The 26,978-nt window shown below is 39.4% G+C and overlaps 2 protein-coding genes across 5 annotated transcripts in view; one reads left to right on the forward strand and one right to left on the reverse strand.

Annotated features, from left to right (window-relative positions):
• Positions 1 to 5,776, forward strand: part of LOC117396810 (pappalysin-1-like) — a 177,283-nt gene extending 171,507 nt beyond the window's left edge. Inside the window, exon 22 of the mRNA XM_059005357.1 lies at positions 2,894 to 5,776. Coding sequence (XP_058861340.1) covers positions 2,894 to 2,998 — 105 coding nt within the window. The 3' untranslated portion in view covers positions 2,999 to 5,776. The remainder of the gene's footprint in view (positions 1 to 2,893) is intronic.
• A 15,692-nt stretch (positions 5,777 to 21,468) lies between these two features.
• LOC117396811 (astrotactin-2-like) overlaps positions 21,469 to 26,978 on the reverse strand; it is a 559,949-nt gene continuing 554,439 nt past the window's right edge. For all 4 annotated transcript variants that reach the window (XM_059005718.1, XM_059005716.1, XM_059005717.1 and 1 more), the window contains one exon: positions 21,469 to 22,178. In XM_059005718.1, the coding sequence (XP_058861701.1) occupies positions 21,941 to 22,178 (238 nt within the window). In that variant the 3' untranslated portion in view covers positions 21,469 to 21,940. The remainder of the gene's footprint in view (positions 22,179 to 26,978) is intronic.

A 26,978-nucleotide genomic window follows, 5' to 3' on the forward strand; every position in this document is an offset into this window, starting at 1 on the left:
ATATAATCCTACTCCACGAAAGCTGGACCCATGCAGATGTGTGTACCAACTGTCTCGCAGGCTACAGGGAGTTCATCATGCCCTTCCTAAAGAATGCCCAAACCAAATGGGTCAGAGACTTAGGGGGCATCATTATGTGGTACAAAGGGGATCTGAGAGACTCTGTCTCCCCCTTTAAACAAGGGAGACACATTTATGGCTCAAAATTGAAAAACAAATCTTCCAATCCCAGTCAGACACATATCACATATTTACATGCCACCAATTGACTCCCCCCTATCACAGAGAGGGGTGCTTTCAGAACATTCAATCGGAGATCACCCACTTCCAGACAAGGGGCACTGTGCTGCTATGTGAAGATCAACGCCAGGACTGGCAGAGCGATAGACTACATCAGCACAGGGGGTGACAGCCGCATGATTGGACAGATCCCTTTGTACCACACACCCATCACGACACAGAGGAACAGCTATGACAATGTAGTGAATAAGAGCAGGAAACAGGAACTGCATCTTTGTAAAGGCCTAGGTCTGTACATTATTAACGGCAGGATCAGGGGGGGTTATCTAGGCAGATACACATACAGCTCAGCCCTGGGCAACAGTGTGGTAGACTACGCCATCACAGAAGTGGACCGAGAGTCTTTAATGCATTATAGTCCGGCAACAGACCCCTCCGATCAGACCATTGTGAAACAGTCCTGTATCTAAAAAAAACTGACCAAAACAATTTCAGTGGGAACCCTCTCACCACATTATGCAACCTCAAACCAGCCAATAAATGAAACCAAAGCAGTGCTGAGGAATACAATAAAACAATATAGTGCAGAAATAGAAAGTATGCTAAACAGCTTTCTAACCAAAACATTTCAAATCAATTATATATATGTGAAACAACAGTGACAAATTCAAAACAAACAGAAAGAAACAAAACTTCAAAAATAAACCAAATGAAAAATGGTTTGACACTGAGGGATAGATGTACTAAGTTGGGCCACTCGCAGTGCAAACTTACCACAATTTGCAAGCATACCGCAGTTCGCAAAGTATACATTTTGTCGTCTGTACAAAGAGAAAATATATTAAAGAAGAAGCCGCAACATCATAATTTAAATATTTGTTGCGTCTTCTTAGTGAGATCTCTAGCATTGCGAGAGCCGTGCGACATTGTTCAAATAAATAGCGGGAGTTGAGTTGTGGTTTGCTGCAGCAGAGGGTGCAAGAATCAAAATAGTCTTTGTTAAATGTAAACGTCATCTGTACAATGCATTCGGTTCCGTCTTCATTTGAACTATTTTAATACCGAGCGCACTTTCTTTTTACGTTAGCCTGTAGCTAGGCAACCGGTAACACAATAAATCATGCTGCTGTACAATGCGAATAAAAGATTATTTTAAATTGAAACTTAATGTTTTAGTATTTTTTGAAAATGATTATTATTATTTGTTTACTTGGCTTACTTAGTAGCCTAGACAATTAACACAAAATAGACCACGGTCCTACTGATGCTCAGAATGAGCTGCAGGGGTGTGGCACAGTGGCTTGCAGTGTGCAGGTGCAGGAGTGATGCGGTGATTAATGAAAAGACAAGAAGACTCCAAGTGCAAGGAGGTTTAATTATAATCCGGAAGTGTTTTTTTCCTTGTATTTCTCTTTTCAAGATTCTTCTGTTATTGGTCTGAACCGTATTGTTTGAGTTCTCCTCATTGTTTGGTTGAACGTCCGAGCCTTTATTTTGACTTCTTCTCCGTTGTACTGCGCTTGTTGTAGTGAGAATGATAATGGCGGTGGTTTCTTTTGAAATGAAGCTGGTGACCAGGGAGCATCATGACACAGGAACATATAGAATACAGGAATATATTTTTTTTCAATATAACGTTCTGATATCAAATATAGTAATGCACTTTAATGACCGCAGAGGCTTGACATGTTTATGACACTGTTTTGACCTTATGTTCTACATCAAAACACAGATAGCTGATTACTGAAGTCCTTGTTGACTGCAATCAAATGAAACACAGCTGGAATGCACCAAACCACAGCTGGTTCAGCCCTGAACCAAAGAACTTGAAATGATTTGTATAGGACAGCTCTGCGGGTGCCTAGTAACAGGTTCAGACAGCTGTTATCTTTTACACTAACACATCAGAGAATTGACTTTGGCAGTTTCTGGCATGAATGATCTCAGGGTGAACCCTACTAGTCAGTCTGAGGCCCACTAGAATGGGTCCTGCTTATCATCTGGAAATCTCAGCTTGTCGCTTCAGTATGTGCAGCACAGCTCCAGTGTGAAGGACTTTCTCTTCTCCAGAAAGTGGCGAAGGCTTGCTTTCTTCTGGACTTCGCTCCAGTTTATGTGAGGTGGAAGTCAGGGGTTTTAATACAAAGTGACAGCTTATTGGACACCCCTTTACACTGCTGTAACTGAGCTGGCTCATATTAGACACCCCTTTAAAGTGCTGTTACTGAGCCGGCTCATATTAGACACCCCTTTACACTGCTGTAACTGAGCTGACTCATATTAGACGGCTCAACTTGCAAAGTTTACAGCAAAAATATACAACTCAACCCCCCCAAACCTTCTTCCTGGTGTTTATTTTTTTATAACCACACAAAGACAAGGAGCAGCTTTCTGTGTGGCTCCAACATGAGCAACCTGCATTTAGCAAGTGTACTCAGGAAAACATGAGCAACCTGCATTTAGCAAGTGTACTCTGGAAAACATGCTGCTCCATAAAAGGAAATAAAGCAGTTGTTTGTGTGAGATGTAGAGATGCAGTGGATTGTAATGATGTTTGTGAGTGGTGCTGTGGGCATGTGTTTTGAATATTTACTGTTGATGGCAGATTAGTTTAAAGTGTCACTGCTATTGTGTTGTTTTTTTTCTCTTGCAGGTTATTCCCTTCCCTATGACCTGTGATCTTCAAACAGACTGCTCGTGCAGAGACCCTGCTGCCCAGGAGAACAGCATGGCAGGGCAGCAGCGTTTCCTGGGCTGAGGCAAGCCTGGGGGTCACGGCAGACTGGGAGAGCCATACATTCGTTTTACATGCTGCTTACAGGAGGCCCACTCCACTCATAACCAATCACACTGTCAGATGTCGACTGGTCTGCCTTTCTTTTTTTCACCAGGAAAAAAAAAAGACTAAAGTGGGTAATAACATAACAAATGACTTCAAAGAATGAATGAAGCAAAGCCTGGATAGCATGTTGTTGCATATAGTGTTGTGCCTGCTTTAGTAGCCATTGCTGGCTGTGCTATAACCTTAAACAACTTTTAAAGGACGACAAAACACAAGACAACATCATCAACAACAACAACAAATGCATATCCAACTCAAGTCAAAAACTGTTCTCCTCGGGATGCAGATTTTAAAATGATGGCAAAAAAGTACTGGAGGGTGAATAAACAGCTCACAGGCAGACCTAATTGGAGTCAGGTTCCTCAGCCTCTGGATACAAGCTATTCTCAGCCAGTGTTAGAAAGGTGAAATGATATTGTTCATTTCTCGACCACACTGTTTCATTAGACGAGGGAGGGAATTCAGTGGTGTTCTGAGAAAGCCATGCTGAGCAGGTAGTGGGATATCAACCCGATAAGCTGCTGTTAGTTCAGAAGTAGCATCAAATGAGCTATGCCACTAAAAATCCCTTCAATTTACAGTACAACCTGTTCTCCAGGATCCTAGACAACCTTAGCAAAACAGACACTAGTGTAGCTTATCAGTAGCAATCAATTTTGGCTTGACCTAGGCCCATTTGAAAAGGAGGCTCCTGACTTGAGAGAAATGTCAGAGGTCAGAGATTGGGGCTCTGGGGTCAAACTTGACCAATCACTGAACCCACAAACCCCTCCCTCTCTCCCCACTGGCTTACCACTGAAGAACTGACCACCAATTTTGGTCTGGATGAGCTGAGGAGGGAAAAAAAGTGTGAGGATTGTTCAGAGACTGAAAAACAGATCGAATGCAAAACAATAAGACAAAGGGATTCCGAAAGAGAGCCAGCTGTATACGCGTGGCTGCTGCTGCTACTCTTGCTGCTATTTACCACACAACTTTCTCCAAACCATTGTAGGAAAGGATGACAACAATCCCAGACTTTGAACAATCTGCATTCAAGCTTACCTCTAATCTTGCTTTTACCTAAGCTGGTTTTTTTCTTGAGTATCGGCTAAACCATACACCAACAGCCCCAAGAACTTGTTCTGAGCTCCACTTTATACCCATACAGTACAGTCTAGGCAGGGACTCAGACTGATGAGTGGGAATTGAGCAGGAGTTTATTTAAAAAAAAAAAAAAAAAACAGTCCAATAGACAAATGTTTCGACAAGGTGGTGTGTGTATTTAGTGTTTCCATTGTTTTTATTTTTTATTTAATTAATTTTTTTTTTTTTTTTGTATGGCATTGAGAAAGACATCCAAACATCTGTCTACTGGACAAAGTTTATTTTATTGTGGATATGGATGAAAAGAAAAACTTTGCTTTTAAGATTAACTGGTTTTATAATGCAGTATAGACTCTCTGAAACAAACAAGCAGCAGCACTGTGGTTGAATGATAAAGTAGGAAGCATCTCTTAGAAAACACTGTGAATTGCTATGGAGAACTGATGAGGCACCTCCTCACTGAGCTTTGTCCCTGAGTGAACTGTGAGCAGGCAGCTTCCAAACGAGAAGTGTTCTGAAGAATAAAGGCAGGTGTACAATGATTTCTTCCGTCCTTTAAGACAGATGCATTTCTAGTGTTCTAGCTATAGGTAGCAATCACACTCACAGTAACCATTTCTTACAAATGTTCATTAGTTTGGTTACTGACTACATTCAGCCCTGGCTGAATGTAGTTAGTAATCTCAGCTCAGTACTATACCTGCACTGACAGCAGTAGTGCTGGCCTGCCCCCCACCTTTGTCAAGCTGTTTCTCATCTCAGCCATTATTTTCTAGTGTTAAAACTGTAGTTTTCTCTACATCTTTATAGCGACCTCAAGAATGTAATAATAACAAATATACAACAGCATACTCAGTGGAGATAACAGTAGAGGAATATCTTTGTGGGCAGTCTGTATTCAGTTGTCCACATGTCATAATCACACACTAGGCTAGTTTACATTCAGTCGATGGGGATCTCTGAAGAGCTTCTATGCTGCGAAAGGGTTTCAATTGCAAAGTACAGGACTCTTCTCTCTTGGCCCAGCAGTATCCAAGTCCAGCCTCAAAGGAGTTTCCAGTTGAGCAATGGCTGCTGTACTACAGTGTTGACTAACTTCTTCTTTTATTCAATGCTACTTTTTCTTTTTGTTCCTTTTTTTTTTTTTTTTTTTACTTGGAACAAAGCCTAACACGGTTAGTTTTTGCATCAATTCAATACTGTGTTAATTATTGTGCAAACACTTTTGCACCTCATTATTAATCTGGATCATTGTCTTTCTTTCTGTAGTGGATAGTGCAAGTTCACTTCAGTTGGGCATCCACACCAAAGCTGAAGCATGGAAGCCAGAGAGGCCATTAGCTTTAAAACAGGTCCTGTTGCATTCAGATAGTCTCACAGAGCCTTGAACTTGATTGAGGCACACAAGCCCTTTCACGGGCTGATGCAGTATCGGGGCCTGGACCTCTCCCCAGGTCTTTTGGTGCTGAGGCTCATGTGAAGTGTCTTGTTCACTGGGATGGTGTTCTTTGTGTAGACAAGTAAGATCATTGCTTGTTTTCCTATGAATTCCTGAGCTGCATTTAGTTACATTTGAATTGGGGGCTGTTTTGAGACACTCCCTCGCAGCCCCCCCCCCCCCCCCCCCCCCTTTTAAACCCAACCACTTCACGTTCCTCCTCATGTCATATTAGACTCTCGTTTGAATACTTTCAGAGTTCAGTTGATTCAGATCTTTGGGCTAAGCAGGAAGAGCCACCACACCCACTGCATTTGGATAAAGCTCTGTGCCCCACACTGTAATCGACTGCATAAACAAAGCATTGGTAACAAGCTTGTATGGCTGGTTAGCAAGATACTTTATGGGCTTCACGGCATACAGGCGTTTCAAAGGGCCTGTTCTAAGCAAGTCTGGCTACCTCCCTTCTCTCTCTGACTCTCTTTCCTTTACCTGGTTTTAACTGTCGGTTCTTAAAGGTTTTTACCTGTGTTTTAAGAATACTTCATGCTGCGACGCGTTATCATTGAGGACAAGGTTGTGCAGGCACTGCATGGACCGATGAGGATTGAAAAAAAAGATACCACACAGTTTAGGTAATAGGCCGAAAATCTAGTGTTCCATAGATGTTGTAATGTCAGTTTTGTGCATAGTATTAGGTCCACAAGAGTAAGGAATGAGACATATGAAATGTTTTGAGTGTTTTTAAAAGTGTTTTTGGTTTGTACTTGTATTTAATCAGTATTTTTATTGAGCTCAGTAACTGCACTTGGCTCCTGTACAGTCATTTTACACAAAACAAAGTCTACTTTTAAAAAAACAAACAAAAAGCTGCTATGGTCAGACAGGTCATTTATTTTTAAAAGTTTTTATTTTATTATATATATATATATATATATATATATATATATATATATATATATATATACACATATATAAACATATACATATATTTTTATTTTGTTTTCATTATTTTATTTTGCTTTTATTTTCCTAAGCTTTGCACCTGTAACAAATACAGTTTAAGAGAAAGATCATACTCAAATTGCTACAAAAGCCATCCAAAAAAAATAAATAAATAAGGGACAATCATAAAAGCGCAGAAACAGAATTTGAAACCGAAAAAAGGACAGGGTAACAAACTGTATCATTGAACATGGAAGAGTCGGCATTCACCGGTCAAATAAGTAGTATTGGAAGCATGGGACAATAGCTTTGGCAAATAACTGCAAATACTTTGTTATATAGCTCTCAAAATGTATTATGTGTAATCCAAGTGTGCTTTTTTTTGTTAGTAATGTTGGATAATATGTAATTGTATGCAAAACTATTGCTGCTTTCAACTTAAGTATTAATGGTAAGGGTGTGAATAAACTATAACCATTATACCATTTCATTTCAACAAAATACATTGAAAAGAGGCATTCTCTCGAAAACACATTCACGTGCAACAGCCCTTCAAGTGTTAGGTGTGTGGGTTACTCGTCCGTATATAATCAGGTTGTTAATACTGGACCAATCTGTTCATTATTTGTATGCGTTCCTCTGTATGTCTGGGATCTACAAAAACACACAAACCAAACTGTGAGCCATGTGAGTGAAATGTTCTCCTTGTGAAAGAAACCTCATTGTATGTGTGGTTCAGAATGCTTCTTTTATTTGTATCTGGTGGGGCACCTTACAGAAGCCATGAAAAACTATATTAATCAAATGAAGTTCTGACAATGTTTAAAAGAAAATGGAACAGTCTACTGTAATATCACAGTATCCTTTTTGCTGTACCTCATGCCTGTAATTTTTTGCTGCTTCCATGGTTAGGGATTTTAGTAATTTAAGTGTCCTAGCAATATATAATGGTGTAAATAGTAGAATTATTTATTGAGAATGTCAACCTTTTTTTAATTTATATTCACACAGTGTTCGTCTAAGTTATTTTTACAATGCCATTGTTAGACTTTTTCTGGAGTGATAGGAATACAGGACTATTTTTTTTTTCTTCATTTAATTTTTCCATCATAAAATACAGGTCTAACCGCACTGCAAAACTGGTTATTATCAGATTTCAAATGATGTTTTGCCACTGTTGTGTCCTCCTTTTATTAATGTACTGAAACATGTTGTTAATATTAAAACAAATAAAGTTTAATAATATCTCTATGTCCCCGCATCTTATGACGGGCAGATAGAATGTACTATTAGTTTACATTTAATCTATAGTAATTACAGTGTATATTCTAATGTAATCGGCTCATAGTTCATTATATGTACTGGACTATTATACATATGCATGCATGAAAGATTATTTAAATAGAAATGTGTTTAAACAGTTAGCCACAATTGTTCCAGTAATGACTTGCAAACCAATTAGAAAGTACTGTTATCCTTCAAGAGGCATTCTAGTCTAGAGTTAAATGTGTGAGAAAAAAATAAAAATGCATCAAATGACTAATTATCCCAAACAGCAACAAAAAACACATTCTCAAGGGACTTCTTATTATTTTGTATCTAAAAACTAAAGACTGCATGCCATTTGTATCAGTGAACCAAAGCTTTCACCTGATAATTTAAGTATGATGCAAATAGCTGTGGTCATTTCTTAAATGTGTTTGACTTCGTTAAGCACTGATAAAAGCAGCTTAGATTTAGATCCAGGTGGAATTCAGCTGTAGTATACTGTAGCTCTTTTAATGTTATTTATCCTTCATCTAAATGAAAAGAAACAAATACGTGTTTCTGATTAGCCCATTGTTTTTAAACCCAGGGTCTGTCTTCATGCCAAGAGAAACACACAAGTTTGCATTTGATTAAATTTATCATGGAAATCTCCTTCGCTCTTGCTTGTAACGTGTGTCTTGTTATTTACAGGTTTTACTCTACTGCACGAAAGGAAATGTTTTGCAGCCTTTTGGAATGTATACACTCCTCTTTAGGGTTTAAATAAGGATTCTAAAAAAACAATCATTTCAAAGATAAAAGGTACTGAGCCTCTCAAAATCCAGCATCCACTGTTCACAACAATGGCAAAATATTGTATTTAAGAACAAACGTTATAACCTGTTGTCTGAATGTAATTGAATGTCTTCTGTCTAGTGTTCAATATACATTCTTAGATTCTACAACCAATAAAACTATCAACTGAGACCAAACAGTGGCAGTTTAGTTTTGCTGAACCATTCAGTTATTGTGTTTTTTGTACCTTTCTAACCCTACACTCACACGTACGCCAACCCTTCTAACTGGTGTAAGCAACAGAGGGTAGGACCCTCCAGGATGTCACAAGAGTACCCCAGTCTTCACTTCATTGATACATATATATTGAAGGACCCCACTTTCCTAACGGTGCAGCTCAGAACTGCTGTAGGTTCCAACTGGACTTCTTTGCAAACAAATCTATGTTTCCTATATTCTCAGTGGGCATGCACTTCTGTTGTACCACAGTAGTGAGACGAAGGGGTCACCTTTCTGATGGACAGTCCGGAATGAAATCTGTTTTATTTGTGTGTACGCGCTGTCCATTTTAACAAAGGTGTTGTGTATTCCCTCCCCTCTGTGTTTTTCAAGGATCATATTCCCCTCCAGAATTCCCACAAAGTGCACTGCACGTGTCAAACATAGCACTGGCTGCTTCAAATCTAACTTACTTTTCAAAACGGCAGGACCTGCTGCTTTGCCTTGCCTGTTGTTGCCACCCCCCTCACAGATTTGCAGTGGGTTAGATCTGTACTTTGACACTGTTCTGGTATCCATAAGCACTAATCCACACTGCTCAGTTCATTAACAATGCAGTGTTGGGCTCTTACCACAGTCGTTTTTGTGTTGTTTTTTTTCACAGCTGCGTATGTTATTTTGGTGCTCTGGTTTTTCACAAGCAGTACTGTACTGTATATGTTTTCCTGGAAATGATTATCTAAAGAACACAAATATTACTTTTCCTGTTATGTATTGTTTAGAAATAAACACTGGTTAAGTGAAAGTAAATAAACATGTCTTGTTCTCTTTACTATCTCTATCTCTTTGCTGTTTTTTTTATTCTTTTTTTCGTTGCACACTGATGAAGTTACTTTAGTACTGGATTGACTTCACCTTACCTGTTGTGAATATCATCTATTCACTGTGGGCATGTCAGTATGCAGTTTTGAAAGAAGCACACTGTAGTGAACGCACAGGATTTGCATTTTAAAATATGACAGCTGGTACTTGGATGTTCTTGGCTTGCTTTGCTTTCCAGGAAATCAGCTGCTTCTTTACTTCCTTGGTCATTTTACCTCAGCAATGTCATGTTAGTGTCTGCAAAGCACTGACAGAAAAGGCAGCTCGAAGGGATGGGGACAATTTCACTCACCAGGAAAGTGCAACACCATCTCAAAGCATGTCTTGCAAACAGAGCTGTTCTCATGTAGTACCCAATGTAATGATTTAAATTGAAAATGCGTTTTTGCTAAAACATACAGCTACGGCCAAAAGCGTCACGTAACCCTGTAGAATTAACTAATTTTGCTTCATAAAGTCAAATGAAATCTGCTGAATAATGTTATGTTAACATATTGAATAACATGCCGCTTTGTAGTTTTTCATATACTTAACCAAAAACTGACAAATTGATCTACAAATCTACATGAAATACTGTACTATTATGGCTTCTGGCAGAGTTTTGCGCTTTCATTTTGTAGTTTCTTTGATTTACATGATGAATAAAGCTACATGATGCTCATATATCTTTATTTAATCATGCCTATCCTGCAGTTCCAGGTGTTTTAAAACATGTGGTTAGAGCTGCACTGTAGGTTTGGTTCTTCACAGTTCATTTTACATCGTACACTTGTTTTGATTTGTAAACCCTTTAGAATATGACAAACTGTTTCAGGACTCTGGACAGAGCATGTAACTACCCTGAGCAATCAGGCTGCATCATGGGAAAGTGTGTGATGGTTGAGTGAGATGTAATAATTAATCAAAGAAGGCGCTCTGTAAATCAACAAACAAAACTTATCCCAGTCTGATATCCCATGCACAGCAAACAGGCCGCATGTGACGCTAAGAGTTGTCTTGATTGATAAGGCATGGCTGATTGAGGTACATTCAGGGTTAGGACTGGTAAACAGTCCTATCAGACAGTCGGGATGCAAGCACTGGAAACTGTAATACAGCTTTCTGCCTCCCCCTCTTCTCTTCTTAATATAGAGACCCAGATAACTAATGAAAGGGGTTGAGATTTGTACTGGCTGCGGGGGTTAATACATCGGTATATTCCTTTGAATAGATCTGGATGGAGTGTAATTACTTAGGTACAGTGTGGCAAGTTGGGAGCCGAGCCAAGTCGTGTTAAAATCACAATGCACAAGCAGGAACTTCCGCAAAGTAGGACTGTGATGGAATAACCGGGACCATTGTTATTACTAAATGTTACGTTGCAGTCCCAGAGCACACGGAGAGCCTGTCCTTTCAGTGCATGCTGTGTCTGTTCACCGGATTGGTCAAATGAAAAACCCCAATAGAAAACTATCTTAACACAGCCAACACCCAAAGCATTTGCTAGTTTTAATTAATTGTTTTATTATTTAAAAAAGTAAATAATAGTGCTGAGACCTAACCAACATTTTAATTCGGTTTGAATTTGAAAAAAAATGCTGCAAATAAAATGCCTAATTTGTAACCCATTGCATATAACATATAAACCTTTTTTTATTACAGATCTCTATAGCAGATTACTTGATTGAGCTACAGTCAGCAACTAAACATTTATATCCTTGTTTGCCCTAGTAAACGGTAATGCATGTTTGACTTTGACTTTCATCCTGACTTTGATCTCGGTTTGGACTGCCTTAATTCAAACTCTGCCTCAAGGTTTTTGGCCTCAGCCTTAAATTCGTCACCAGCTTAATGGTGCTTTATTTATCATTAGTTTGAGCATTAGGAGATATATCCAGTCAGTTAATATTTCAGTAAGGACAGCTCTTGCCTCTCCTTTAGGGGCAGTTAGCACAGCCTCAAAATATTGATTGACAGCTCTCAGCCGGCACTGAGAGACAGGAAGGAAGGTGGTTTGACTGCCAACCCTGTGGCAAGGAGGAGGTGACCTCAAAGCACGACCCAAACTACAAACAGATAGCTTTCAATTCACCTGGTACGACTACTGGTGAACATGAGGAGGTGACCTCAAAGCACGACCCAAACTACAAACACATAGCTTTCAATTCACCTGGTACGACTACTGGTGAACATGAGGAGGTGACCTCAAAGCACGACCCAAACTACAAACACATAGCTTTCAATTCACCTGGTACGACTACTGGTGAACATGAGAAGGTGAACTCAAAGCACGACCCAAACTACAAACAGGTAGCTTTCAATTCACCTGGTACGACTACTGGTGAACATGAGGAGGTGACCTCAAAGCATGACCCAAACTACAAACACATAGCTTTCAATTCACCTGGTACGACTACTGGTGAACATGAGGAGGTGAACTCAAAGCACGACCCAAACTACAAACAGGTAGCTTTCAATTTACCTGGTAAGACTACTATTGGTAGCTGCCACTTATTGAAGGTTGATATATATGTGGGAGTTACCTCCTTAGTCCAATGTCTGCTTGACTTTTGGTGAAGGTTGCTATGATCATATTTCCTGCCTGAATCTTTGCATAACTGTATTTAGGCTGGGCTCTAACAGGTGGTGTGGGATATGGTATTTTTTAAATTTAAAAAAAAAACATGTATTAGAAATAAAACACTGAATCCATCTTTGACTCGAAGGATGTTAGTTCTGTGTTTTTAAGGCCTCAATGTAATACAGCCATGCTATGTTAGTAACACAAGCTGTTCAATATTACTTTGCAGGGTCCCTGGCACCTTCCAAATCAAACTACTAGGGTTTCAGGCAAACACAATGTTTCAAAACTGGAAAGAAATCCTGGCACTGGACATTCCAGGATATTTCTTGTGGAAAGGACAAGAACGAATTGCATTTTTCAGCAGATCGAATGCCAGCTTTGCATCTGAAGAATTGAATTGGTAACGCTTGATGTTATTCTTGTATAAGGTCCATACTGTGTGTGTGTGTGTGTGTATATAAAAGGGCAATCCCAAAGGGTCTAGGAATAAGAATACGAAGAATATGCTCAAAAGAAAGTGACTGTAAAACAAAGAAATGTATTAAAAACAGATCTTAAAAAAAGAGGATACAAAGAAAGAATTATACAGATGGAGTTAAGAAAAGTGGATCAACTAAAAAGAGATTTAAAAAATCAAAATAGTCCCATTAGTAATGACTTACTCTAAACTTTTGCCCAAAATTTCTAAGATAGTTTGGAAACACTTGCGGATTCTACGTAATTCAGAAAAACTGAAAAAGGTATTTCTTAAGGCATTGTAGCATTCAAAAGAGAAGCTAATTTAGGTGATATTTTAGTTCACTGTAAACATAAAATAATAATTGACAAAATAGGTTCTACGAATATGTGCACTAGTACATGTAAAGTGTGTAAATACATGGACAAAAGTAAAACTATAATTAAACATAAAAACAACACATATCCAATAAAAACTAATACCTACTGTAAAAATAGCAATGTTGTTTATGGAATAGCCTGTGAAAAATGTGATGAAATAAAATATGTTGGAGAGACTGGAACAACTTTATATAAAAGGGGCAGTAGTGTGGAGTAGTGGTTAGGGCTCTGGACTCTTGACCGGAGTGTCGGGGGTTCAATCCCAGGTGGGGGACAATGCTGCTGTACCTTTGAGCAAGGTACTTTACCTAGATTGCTCCAGTAAAACCCAACTGTATAAATGGGTAATTGTATGTAAAAATAATGTGATATCTTGTAACAATTGTAAGTCACCCTGGATAAGGGTGTTTGCTAAGAAATAAATAATAATAATAATAATAAAAGAATTCAGAACCACCTTTCATTAATTAGAAATAAAAAAATGAATGAACCAATAGTACAGCACTTCACCAGTCAAGAACATGACATAAATGATGTAAAGTCTGTAGTATTAGAAAAGCTAAAATTAGACAATGCAACATATAGAAGAATAAAAGAAAGTAAATGGATAAATAGACAAAACACGATTATGCCAGCAGGACTCAACAGAAAAGAATGAACTAATTAACTCCAAAAAATATATAACATTTAAATAAATAAACTAAATTCATTCAAAAGTTGTGCATGCTGATGCACTGGGGAGGCCAAATCAAGACTGATCCTCAGTCTTAAATAGAAGTTTATATAAAATAATGTTAATTAGAATTTAATAGAATTAATACAGATTCAAAGCTAGAAGTAAAAATGATGTCATAATATATAGAACACCATTACATCATGTAAGAATAAATCATGGATTTGAATGTAAACAATAACGAGTAGTTGTCATGCTGTCAAAAACCTATAAATACCTCCAATGTTTTGATTCAAACACAGGCTCCCTTGAGAAAGATATGTACAACATATCGAAACGTTGGGCAGCTGTCTCTTTGAGCTAATATATATATATATATATATATATATATATATATATATATATATATATATATACACACACTACCAGTCAAAAGTTTTAGAACACCCCAATTTTTCCAGTTTTTATTGAAATTTAAGTCCAGTGAATGACCTGAAATGGTACAAAGGTAAGCGGTAAACTGCCAGAGGTTAAAAAAAAAAGTTTGGGTTACCAAAAACTGAAAAATAATGTACATTTCAGAGTTATATAAAAAGGCCTTTTTCAGGGAACAAGTAATGGGTTAACAACTTACAGCTGTTCTGCAGCAATGGAAGTAAATTAAGCCTTGAAAGTTGATGCTAACTTGCACAGAGTGACTGGCACCCTGAACCAAAACTGCTACCACAGCATTTTGCAGCGCCATGCAATACCCTCTGGTATACGCCTAGTTGGTCAAGGGTTCATCCTACAGCAAGATAATGACCCAAAACATACCTCCAGGCTATGTCAGAACTACCTTAGAAGAAAAGAACAAGACGGTAGGCTTGAAATCATGAAACGGCCAGCACAGTCTCCAGACTTAAACCCCATCGAGCTGGTTTGGGATGAACTGGACAGAAGGGTGAAAGCAAAGCAACCTACAAGTGCAACACATTTGTGGGAACTTATGCAACAGTGTTAGGAAGAACTTTCCGAACAGTATTTGATTTCCATTGTAGAAAGAATGCCACGAGTGTGTTCGGCTGTTATATCTGCAAAAGGTGGCTACTTTGATGAGTCAAAAATTTAGATTAAATGTTGTTAAACAAAACGATTCCATGATTTCTTTTTTATCTCCAATTGTTTATTTGTTCTATGCTTTAATTTCAGAGTACATTGAGACATTAAACTGCGTAAATTTCAATAAAAACTGGAAAAATGGAGGGGTTCTAAAACTTTTGACCGGTAGTGTATATTTGCATCTCAAATGCTAATGTTTCCCACATGGGAAAATGCTGGCATCTGATAAGACAATTCAACACTTAAGCTCTGTACTTTATGTACACTGAGACAGTGTGTTCTTGCAGCATTAAGCAATACATGCACAGACTACACAGAGCAGGAATAGGCAGTGTGCCCTGAGGTTGTGCTATCCTCTATAATCCTACTGTCATTTCCATGAGTCGTGTGCAGGTTCATACTGTAGCCATGGTGTTACACATTGTTACCATGTAACAGGTAATGGTGTTCACCTCAAGAGCATTGCCTTGTACCACACATATTCCACCAATAGGTGAATATGAAACCCATAGGTTAGGAAAGTTTGCTTCCAGGTCACACAAGCAAACCTCTGCAGATGGTTTGCCACGCCCGATTAGTTATCATGTTAACTTCGGTAACGCGGTCCAACTGATCGCTGGCTAAATTGCCTGTTCAGAAATTAAAAAAAAAAAAAATAATAATTTAAAATATCTTTTCTGTTGGTTTTTAAATTCTGCTTGTTTAAATGTAAATCGCTGATTATTGTTATTGTTCTTTGAGGTAAACGCTATTGTATTGAAGGTCAATGTTAAAAAAAGGTTACATTGCAGAATTGATGCTGTAGTCCATTAACTATCCCATGATGTCTATTGATGTCTCCTGTGTTTGCTGAACTTTCTCTTTTATATGCTTGTGTTCTGTGTTTGTTACAGTCGTGTGTAGGACTTTATTAAGGGAATTAGCTCTGTTTCTGTGTGTGGCTGTAAAAGACCTTTGGAGGCGGTGAAGTGAATTTCCCCCTGAGATTCCAGCAAAGCTCTGCCTCTATGGCTATACTGTGGATTACAATGATTTACCTGGAAGACTGCGTGGATCTGCAAGCTCCTGCTGATGGGTCTCAGAATCTCCTTGAACTATGCATGCAGTAAGAGCCAATGTGTTCATATTCATTGGATGAACTTCAATGACATGTTACTAAATGTGTCACAAAAAAAGAGAAAAAGTGTGCTAGCAAAACGTGTCTCCATAATGAAAAGGTATTTAATGTTTGCTGGCTCACTGCTTCCTGTGCTGTGGGTTAATATTGTGAGGTATGTTTACTGCATGAATTCAAAGTAAGGTCCTTATTGTTTCCATTCTCTAACTGATTTGCTTTAACAGCATCTGTGGTTTGTAAAAATGACACAATAAAAATGTCCCTAAAACAGTGTTATTGTAGTAAGCTCTCTGTAATAATGAGGTTGTTTGGCACCAAATCACTTGACAGTACATTTATCATAGGTCACTTCCACTGCTTCCTGCCACAACAAGGCAAATGCTTCCAGTGTTAGCCATACTAACATGACTCTTAAATCTTCACAAATAGGAAAGGGTTAGGGTTAGAGTTAGGAAAGGGTCTCTTACTAATGACAGATGGATTATTGTCCATGAAACAGGAAGCAGCAACAAACACAGACAGTAAAGAAACAGGGAATTGTGTGTTAGAAACTCTGCATCATCATATGGAAGAAAACGCAAATGGATGGAGACACAGATGGATCACATTAGTTTACTGTAAAGCTACATCTTAGTTGGTGCTTATCTTGGCGAGAGCCGAGTTCAAGTCAGCATGAAGTTTTAACATCTACTCCCCTGTAATGGAAATCAATTAATTGATATGAACTTCAAAAACATTTTCTGTTATTTATTTATTGACTTATGCTGTATCAGCTATATTTAAACAAAATATATAAAGTCAGATTTAATATCCAACCATGCCTCACTTATTTTCTTGACTGATTCATATATTAAATATGTACTGCAGACTCAGCCATAGTGGAAAATGAAATGCCCCTCATTAAGACTATTGTTACCTCCTGTGGCTTCGGGCATTATAGCCCCCTGTCGGTAACAATAGTCTTCCCTCTGGTAAATCATTTTCCACTATAGCCCTCCTCTCCATTCAATATATATATATATATATATATATATATATATATAGTAAAAGAATCGCCCTCACCGCGGTTCGTTGCCCCTTTAAAAGCACTGACCCAACACACGCAAATGGATTTTTGAAGCGCGGTTGCGCTGTTTTTAATGAAAACACAAAAACAAAATAAACAAAACAAACACCTAGCTCTCTTTGAGCACTAACTAAAACAAAACAGGAACCTAAATTAAACAGGACAGCTAAGCTGTTTACCTGTAACAAAACAGCACACACAAAAAAGGCTTCACACTACCTTTTCTTTTAATTATGGCTGTGCCCACACACCAGCACAGTCAGGCCTCTGCCCTCTTCAGCAGCCGCCCAGAGCAGCCTGACTGCTCTCTTTAAATACCCTTCACCTGGCTCCAATTTTCAATAGTAGCCAGGTGCAGGTAATGATTAATCAATAAAACAATTAAACAATTAAACAAAACAATTAAACAAGACAAATGTGCATTCCGCACATGTTTTTTCTGCAGAGAGGTTTTAACCCCCTCCCTGCCATCTCACAATATATATGCAAAAGTTTTAGGCAGGTGTGAAAAAATGCTGTAAAGTAAGAATGCTTTCAAAAATAGACATGTTAATAGTTTATATTTATCAATTAACAAAATGCAAAGTGAGTGAACAGAAGAAAAATCTACATCAAATCAATATTTGGTGTGACCACCCTTTGCCTTCAAAACAGCATCAATTCTTCTAGGTACACTTGCACACAGTTTTTGAAGGAACTTGGCAGGTAGGTTGGCCCAAACATCTTGGAGAACTAACCACAGTTCTTCTGTGGATTTAGGCAGCCTCAGTTGCTTCTCTCTCTTCATGTAATCCCAGACAGACTCGATGATGTTGAGATCAGGGCTCTGTGGGGGCCATACCATCACTTCCAGGACTCCTTGTTCTTCTTTACGCTGAAGATAGTTCTTAATGACTTTCGCTGTATGTCTGGGGTTGTTGTCATGCTGCAGAATAAATTTGGGGCCAATCAGATGCCTCCCTGAAGGTATTGCATGATGGATAAGTATCTGCCTGTACGTCTCAGCATTGAGGAGACCATTAATTCTGACCAAATCCCCAACTCCATTTGCAGAAATGCAGCCCCAAACTTGCAAGGAACCTCCACCATGCTTCACTGTTGCCTGCAGACACTCATTTGTGTACCGTTCTCCAGCCCTTCGGTGAACAAACTGCCTTCTGCTACAGCCAAATATTTCAAATTTTGACTCATCAGTCCAGAGCACCTGCTGCCATTTTTCTGCACCCCAGTTCCTGTGTTTTCGTGCATAGTTGAGTCGCTTGGCCTTGTTTCCACGTCGGAGCTATGGCTTTTTGGCCTCAAGTCTTCCATGAAGGCCACTTCTGACCAGACTTCTCCGGACAGTAGATGGGTGTACCAGGGTCCCACTGTTTTCTGCCAATTCTGAGCTGATGGCACTGCTGGACATCTTCCAATTGCGAAGGGAAGTAAGCATGATGTGTCTTTCATCTGCTGCAGTAAGTTTCCTTGGCCGACCACTGCGTCTACGGTCCTCAACGTTGCCCGTTTCTTTGTGCTTCTTCAAAAGAGCTTGGACAGCATATCTGGAAACCCCTGTCTGCCTTGAAATTTCTGCCTGGGAGAGACCTTGCTAATGCAGTATAACTACCTTGTGTCTTGTTGCTGTGCTCAGTCTTGCCATGGTGTATGACTTTTGACAGTAAACTGTCTTCAGCAACCTCATCTTATTAGCAGAGTTTGGCTGTTCCTCACCCAGTTTTATTCCTCCTACACAGCTGTTTCTGTTTCAGTTAATGATTGTGTTTCAACCTACATATTGAATTGATGATCATTAGCACCTGTTTGGTATAATTGTTTAATCATACACCTGACTATATGCCTACAAAATCCCAGACTTTGTGCAAGTGTACCTAGAAGAATTGATGTTGTTTTGAAGGCAAAGGGTGGTCACACCAAATATGGATTTGATTTAGATTTTTCTTCTGTTCACTCACTTTGCATTTAGTTAATTGATAAATATAATCTATTAACATGTCTATTTTTGAACGCATTCTTACTTTACAACATTTTTTCACACCTGCCTAAAACTTTTGCACAGTACTGTATATATATATATATATATATATATATATATATATATATATATATATATATATATATATATATATATTGACTCCTTCAAAAACATGACTTTCTTGATTGATTCATAAAACAAATATGGACTGCAGACCTCGGCTCATAGTGGGAAACTAAAGCCCCTCAGGAAGAACTATAGTTACCTCTAGGCTTGCGATGAATCTATATGAAACATATGACTTGTACGATATGATGGAAACATTTAGCACAGAGGGAGAATTAGCAAATACTTTTACTGAAAATATTCAAAGTAAATAGATATCCAATACTAATCCCATGTCTAATACTACGACTTATTTACTTGCACAATGCACTGTTTCTCCTAATGAGCGTAACAAGAAAGGCCCTTTAAAAATAGGAAAAGCAACAACAGCAAAACAATGAAGCAACTTTTGCTAAAAAAAAAAAGAAAAAAAAAAGAAATCAACTACTTTATCAGTTGCCTGAAAAAAAGTTTGAATGATGCCTCTGCTAAGATTCTGCTAGTTTGAAAGGAAATGTATTAAATCCCAGGTTACTTGATAGCTATGTTTTTTATTTACAGAGGTGGACATTGTGGGCTCTGTTTATACAGCATGTTTACTGAGGCGTTTCACTTTAGACATGGTTAAGTGTTAGACAAATACTGTAGTTCAGCATGTCTGGCTAAAAGGGCTTTAAACCAAACGTCAACCACTATTCACAAAACCAATTAATAGCTCTGTATCTGTATATCAATGTGACAAACTAGGCAATGCGGCCTTGCAAGTCGCTTCAACTTCCACACTTCATTGAGTTTACGGATCTATAAGATATCTATAAATGTGTTATTTTTAACAAGGAATAACTGTTTATTGCATTGTAATGACAGATTACTATTGGTTGCTTATACTGCAAATGCCTTGGTTATACTACATCCTGTCAGTTTGTAGCAATTCCCATGCTACATAATGTGAGTGTAAGTCTCATCCACCTGTCCCTTTAATTAGGGTCAGTAGCCTGGGCAGGTTAAAACTTAATTTCCCATAGTTCCTTGCAACCACCCTCTGTTCATCCTCTCTCCCCATTGGCTCATTCAGATTTCCACCCCTCCAATCTCAGAGCTCCTTAGTAGCCAGCTCTTGTATTAAAGCTGGCTAATCAGGCCTGAGGGAAACTCCCTTTCTCAGAGGAATCCATTAAACTACAGCATTTTCTCTACTTAAATTTCAGTGAATCCATTACCATCCTTAGATAATTCCAGTGCATCCGTTCATTTTCTTTTGTTGCTGCGCTTTGTCTAAACTGCTATTTTTGTTTTCACTGTTACTTGTTTAAGTTTAGCTGTTTAGTGTTTGTTGTTTTATGTGTGACAGCCTCCATTTTTTCCTGATCCTCCTGATTTTTTCCAAACAACTGTTCACCATTCAACTCAACACTACTGGACAGTCTCAACAATTTCAACGTACTCAATGTTTTCAACCTTCTACAATCACCATCATTTCGGGACACTTTGCTGGACTGCCTTATTTGTGGGTGAGATCATTTCTTTTTTGTTTGGAGGTTTTCTACTTTAATTTGATACTTTGTTTCCTGTATTTTTTGTTATTTTGTTACTTTGTATGTATTTCAATTACCCTGCTATTGCTGGACTTGTTGGGCCTACCTGTCATTTTCCCACCATTGCCATAGAGACTGTTAAATGTAATTGTTTCCACAAGTCACTGTTTTTCATCTGTATCTATTTATTTATCCTTGGTCTTTATCTGTGTGTGTGTTGTGTTTGTGAGTGTGGGTTTATTGGAGACCCTCCGGACACTACATTCATTTCTATTTGGTGATACTGTTTAGCCTTCTGTTTGTCCCTACATACTTATCTGTACCAGCTTTATTCTTACCTGTTACCTGCAATTATTTGAATTCCTGTCTTAACAATTATTCATTTCATTCATTTGTTCATTTTTTCATTTGTTGACATTATTGTTCACAATAATAAACCGATTGTTCGTGAAATTGACACCTCTGACGTCCCTGCTTTTGCTGTCTGTCACTCTTGCTGACTTATTTAGCTATAGGAATAGGGCCAGTAGTATCTCCTTAGGGAGGACAGTGCAACTGCTTCTCAGTTGTGCAGAGTGATCGTTACAAGTTATTGGTCAGAACATAATTTAATAGAGAGTCCTCCATAACTATTAAGCACTCTGAATTTAGAAATACTAAAACTATTTTAGTTTGTCATTGAATTTATTAGGTTTCTTTTAATATTTCTACATTTATAGAGGTTGTTAATTATATATTTGTTTACGAATAAGGGCATTACTGCTCCAATAAAATACAGCAAAACAAACATGAGACAAGAGAAAACAGAAACCATGGCCTTTACTGTACTTCTTTGACTCCTGGATATCCAAATATTAGAGTTAAAACAGAACCACCACCAAATAAACACTGAACATTATTGTGTAAACAAACTCAAAAACTTGATACATTACGGGGGTGGGGGATGCAACCCCATTGTAAGATTCAAGTTTCAAAATATAACCCAAGTAGCACTTTTCACAACCCCAGTTAGCTCTGCAGTATGGTAATTCATCATTTAGTTGTCGTCTTTTTTAAAATCATTTACATGCTCTGACATCACACTTTAAGCAGTCTACTTAAATGCCACTAAGTTAGAAAAAGAAACAGTTTAGTGGAGTCAATTCTCTCTGGCTCATGTTCATGAACAAGCTTTTTGTCTCCACAGCTTCACTGTTAGCTTCTCTGCCTTGTAAAAAAACAAACAAACAAACAGTCCCATGTAAATGTGTTTGAAAAGCAAGATCAGTCGCGCTCATCGCAGTTTGGAGTCTCCGTATGTGTTCCGTGGTATTGACATCAGCTTTTCAACACAAGTCACTTTGGTGTCCTGTAAAGAACTGTGCCAGACCGCATTGGCTGGTCTCGTTGCCTCGCTGTGGCAGAAGAGATAGGGCACTGTGTCAGTCCTGCTTTGGATGACGGCACTGTGGAGCAATGTGGCACAGTAGGTGCTTACTCTGTCCAGTCTCCTCAGGATCAGGTGGGCTTTCCTAGGAAAGAGAAAAGGACATAATGTTTATATACTACTTTCCACTTGCAGTCTCTTGAGAACACACCATATTTATAAAGGTATAAAAAGATCACCACCCACCCTATTTGATAAGACTCCTAATAAAGATCCAGGGCAGTGCCTACACTCTGAGATCAAGCGCTAGAAACAGACAGGTAGTTGCATTTTAATAACACATGCTATGAAGGAATTAGCTGTCTCAGCACCAACAAGCTGGAATTCTCTCCCGGTTGTTTTACATACAGCTACAACCTTGGCAAACTTTAGAGCAGTTAAAGTACTAGCTGTTTTCATATGGAACCTGTTGACCTTGGTGCTGTAACTAACGGATGTATGGAAATGGATTGTGTTGATAATGTGTGTGCGTGTCTGTGTGTGTGTAGCTGCTGCTGTTGCTCTATAGGAACCCAGTAGAAGCAAGGTTTTGAATCTCGCAGGGGCTATCCTTGTCTGAAAATCCTTCATTTAAATGATCATTTTTGACGTCCTTATGAATCTCTTGGTAACGTTACAACAGCCAGAGCAATGTGGTCCTTCTGCACAGGCTGTAGGATTTGTGACCAAGTACAATCCTAGCAATGGCAACGGCACTGTGCCTTTGAGCATGGCAGCTTACCATTTGCATGATTCTGAATGCGGAACGATGGCACTCTCAAATCATTCTACACAGAACAGTAGCTCTTATTGTGCTTCTGCAACTCACAGCGGCCCAGAACACCACACGCATTCTGTGTGAAGCAAGCGCAGCTTTAACAGAACAAAAACAAAACAAAAAACCCAACAGTTAAGCGTCCCATGGAGACTGAGGAAATACAGAATAAATTGTGCAGAAAGCTTTCCCATGTTAAAGTTACAGTAATAAATAAACATGTTCAGTGATGTGTGCCTCACCCACATCCTTTGAGATAAAGCACAGTGAAAAGAGGTGTGAGCCAGACCATCGGGAACACATTCACCGTCAATGAATGAGGAAATTAAAGAACAGATTCTTCTTCATTGAGAGGTCAAGCAGCTCACCCCAACATTCCATTATTCATTCAATATACAGTGTGCTATCTTACCATGATGTTAAAATAGCAGTTCATCTGGAATCTTTCTTTTACATTTACTGAGCAATTCTATTGCATGCACTGAAGCTTCTCGAAGCTCTGTGTAGTTTAGTAATGGCGTGTGTACAAGGTGCAGGGACTGTAGCTGCAAACACTGCAGCCATTATGTGCGCACCACTTAACATCCAGACGGTCATTTCTTGTTGTTATCTTGAATTTCTGAGCCAGTTGTGATGGTGTTTCTGAGATATGGACTTTGTCTGAAAAGTAAAAGCTAAACCTAAAACATTTTGAATGCACCAGTCATAAAAGTACATCCAAAGTTATCAAACGCTTACGAGTAAGTGGCTAAAATGGTATGCTTAGACGTATATCAAGGTATACAAATCCTCCTAGTAGAAGGTTTTTTTTCCTGTTACAATTCCTATATTTATCATGTGCCTAATCTTTACAATATAGCACTTCCCATCTGTTTACAAAGCATATGGTTAAAAAAGGACTCATGACCACAGCATGTGGCAGCTTTTATACCTCTGGAGTGATTGCAGAAGTCACTCGTTTTAAAGGTCGGAAATCAAAATCAAGTGTGTGTATTAACCCTTGTTGTCTCTAACATGACATCAATGTTCCTTGTAGGCAGCACCATCTTTCCTGAGTATCCCTCCTCCCTATTGTTTTTCAGAACACTGTTTTACACGACTAATTGAACACGTTTTTGAGTCTGCTTCCTTATTTCATTGTAGCTTTATGGTCCATGAGCAGTAGTTTATTTACACCAGAGAATGGTGTAGTGCTGAACAGAAATACGAAAATGGGTTTGGACGTTAAATTAAGATCTTATATCTGCATAGCTAAAACCCTAAAACAAACAGAAATGTCTTGGCCAAAAGGCTTTGCATCCTAATTTACAAAACGGTTTATTAAAAATGAATTGCATGGAAAAGTCTCAGTCCATACGAGCTGAGCAAGCACTAGTGAGGCACAGCACTATAATGCATGGAAGAGTCTCAGTCCACATGAGCAGAGCAACCACTAGCGAGGCACAGCACTATAATGCATGGAAGAGTCTCAGTCCACATGAGCAGAGCAAGCACTAGCGAGGCACAGCACTATAATGCATGGAAGAGTCTCAGTCCACACGAGCTGAGCAAGCACTAGTGAGGCACAGCACTATGATGCATGGAAGAGTCTCAGTCCACACGAGCTGAGCAAGCACTAGCGAGGCACAGCACTATAATGCATGGAAGAGTCTCAGTCCACACGAGCTGAGCAAGCACTAGCGAGGCACAGCACTATAATGCATGGAAGAGTCTCAGTCCACACGAGCTGAGCAAGCACTAGCGAGGCACAGCACTATAATGCATGGAAGAGTCTCAGTCCACACGAGCAGAGCAAGCACTAGCGAGGCACAGCACTATAATGCATGGAAGAGTCTCAGTCCACACGAGCTGAGCAAGCACTAGCGAGGCACAGCACTATAATGCATGGAAGAGTCTCAGTCCACACGAGCTGAGCAAGCACTAGCGAGGCACAGCACTATATTGTCTCCTCATAAATGCAAGGCGCACAATTCTTATATCAGGGAGTTAGCTTCTGACATTTAAACCTTCTGCAGGCAATCTCTTGAGGTGAACACAGTGACAAAGTGGCAAACTGAAACATTCACAGTGTGGTTCTGCAAAGGAAGGCTATGCAGCTGTGTCTCGTAGACCCTTTGCTATTCTGTCCCCTGACATGGCTACAGAACCTCTGGAACCCTCTTGGTAGAACCCCATTCTGTGGCATGAGGACATGTTGTGTGCCATGTATGCTTTTAATATTCAGCTCCTGTCATTTGTAGGTTCTCCCTTCATATGAATTCCAATGCATTAGTTGCTATTCCCGTGGTGTTCCACTTTATCTGAAAATTAAGTTCATTCACTAACATATTAGTAGACTAGTTAAGAACTGTTCTAAACAACAGGGGGCCGTATGCAGGTTTCCTGTCTGGTCAGCATTGGGACTCTTCCAATCCACTCATGAGTTCCAAAGCTGGTTTTGTATTGCACCCCAACCTCCACCTCACCCATAAAGAAACTAACACTGTCCCAGACAAATAAATGAAAAGGAAGGCATAGTAGCTCCTTGTGGCAACTTTAGGAACAATTTAGTAAATGCGATAGTCGAGCAATCACTCACAGTTTGCATTAAGTAATGCTGATCCATCATTTTTTCCTTGGCTGGAGCCCTCCCTTTTAAAAAGTGCAGCAAGAGCTATTCACCCTGCCAACTGCAGGCCATAAATAATATGTTGTGTTTCATCCAAATGGTTCACAGTGGAGAACATTGAGTCTCAGTGGCTACCTTTTCAAATAATAGAAATTAAATCTTCCTGAAGTCTAACGCTTACCGAAAGTATTATGATATTTATGGTTGCTTCGCAAGCATAAGGGATGCAGAGAACACTTCCTGGCAAAGCAAAATAAAACCAAGGGTTGTTGTAACTTTCCTTAACCAACAGAATCAATCTGCTCCACCAGGACTATAGCATGCAGTGGAGGAGGGGCTCTGGGAGCGAGCACAGTTCCATTCTGACCTGAACGCTCCCCACCTTTCTATCACGGGCCTCTATGTGCCAGATTCGGACACAGGCCTGTGGAGGTGAAACGCTGAGCAACTTCAGGAGTGAAGTTTTCCAATCTCAATCTGGGTGTCCCGGAAGGCAGGCATCATAGGCATGTCAATATTGGTCGTCTCTCTTTCAGGTGTGAAATGTCTTTAAAGTGAGGAACACATTCAGATCATTCTCTTGTGTGGTGAAGATGATCAGTGGGTTGAGACTGATTTAACAGAGAATTCGGCATATTATAAAATGCATGATAAGATATTGCCTACAAGGCCCAACCTGTGGGGCAGCCTGGACTTTAATTAATTGACATACTAGTTTTATAAACTAAATAACTTAATATTAAAAAATCAGTTCAGGGACCTCGAACACAAAGCCAAGCATGTTTTGTGGTCTGTTTGTTTTTATCTACCTCTAAAATGTAAAACATGAACAAGAATAAAAGTAGCTGTAACTTTTTGTATTTTTTGAATTGGGATTTGAGTGCAGGTTCATGCATTTGTGTAAGTTTGTATTTTAGTTATCGTTGTGTCATATGATTTATTAGCCTACATGTCGTAATGCTGATTGTGCTGTTTGTTCAGTAACTTCTTCACAGTGTAACTGTGATGAACTGTGCTACACCACACGTTTTTAGTCCAAAATCCAACTGTACTTGCTAAATAATAGGAAATAAAGCTTCTGCTGTAAATTTGGGGTTCTTTTCATCTAGCTCCCAGCACTCCAGAAGTGGCAGCACTGGTGCTGGCTTTTACTGCACTGCAGCTCCTCCCTCTCTAGCTCTCGGGACAGAAGCTCCTCCCCCTCTGGCTCTTGGGATGGCTGCTCCTCCCCCTCTGGCTCTTGGGATGGCAGCTCCTCCCCCTCTGGCTCTCGGGATGGCAGCTCCTCCCCCTCTCACTCTCGGGACAGCAGCTCCTCCCCCTCTCACTCTCGGGACGGCAGTTCCTCTCCCTCTGACTCTCAGGATGGCAGCTCCTCCTCTTCTCACTCTCGGGACGGCAGAGCCTCTCCGTCTGACTCTCAGGATGGCAGCTCCTCCCTCTCTAGCTCTCGGACAGCAGCTCCTCGCCCTCTGACTCTCAGGATGGCAGCTCCTCCCTCTCTAGCTCTCAGGACGGCAGTT

The sequence above is a fragment of the Acipenser ruthenus genome, chromosome 31, assembly GCF_902713425.1.
Source record: "Acipenser ruthenus chromosome 31, fAciRut3.2 maternal haplotype, whole genome shotgun sequence".
NCBI classification, from domain to species: Eukaryota; Metazoa; Chordata; class Actinopteri; order Acipenseriformes; family Acipenseridae; genus Acipenser; species Acipenser ruthenus.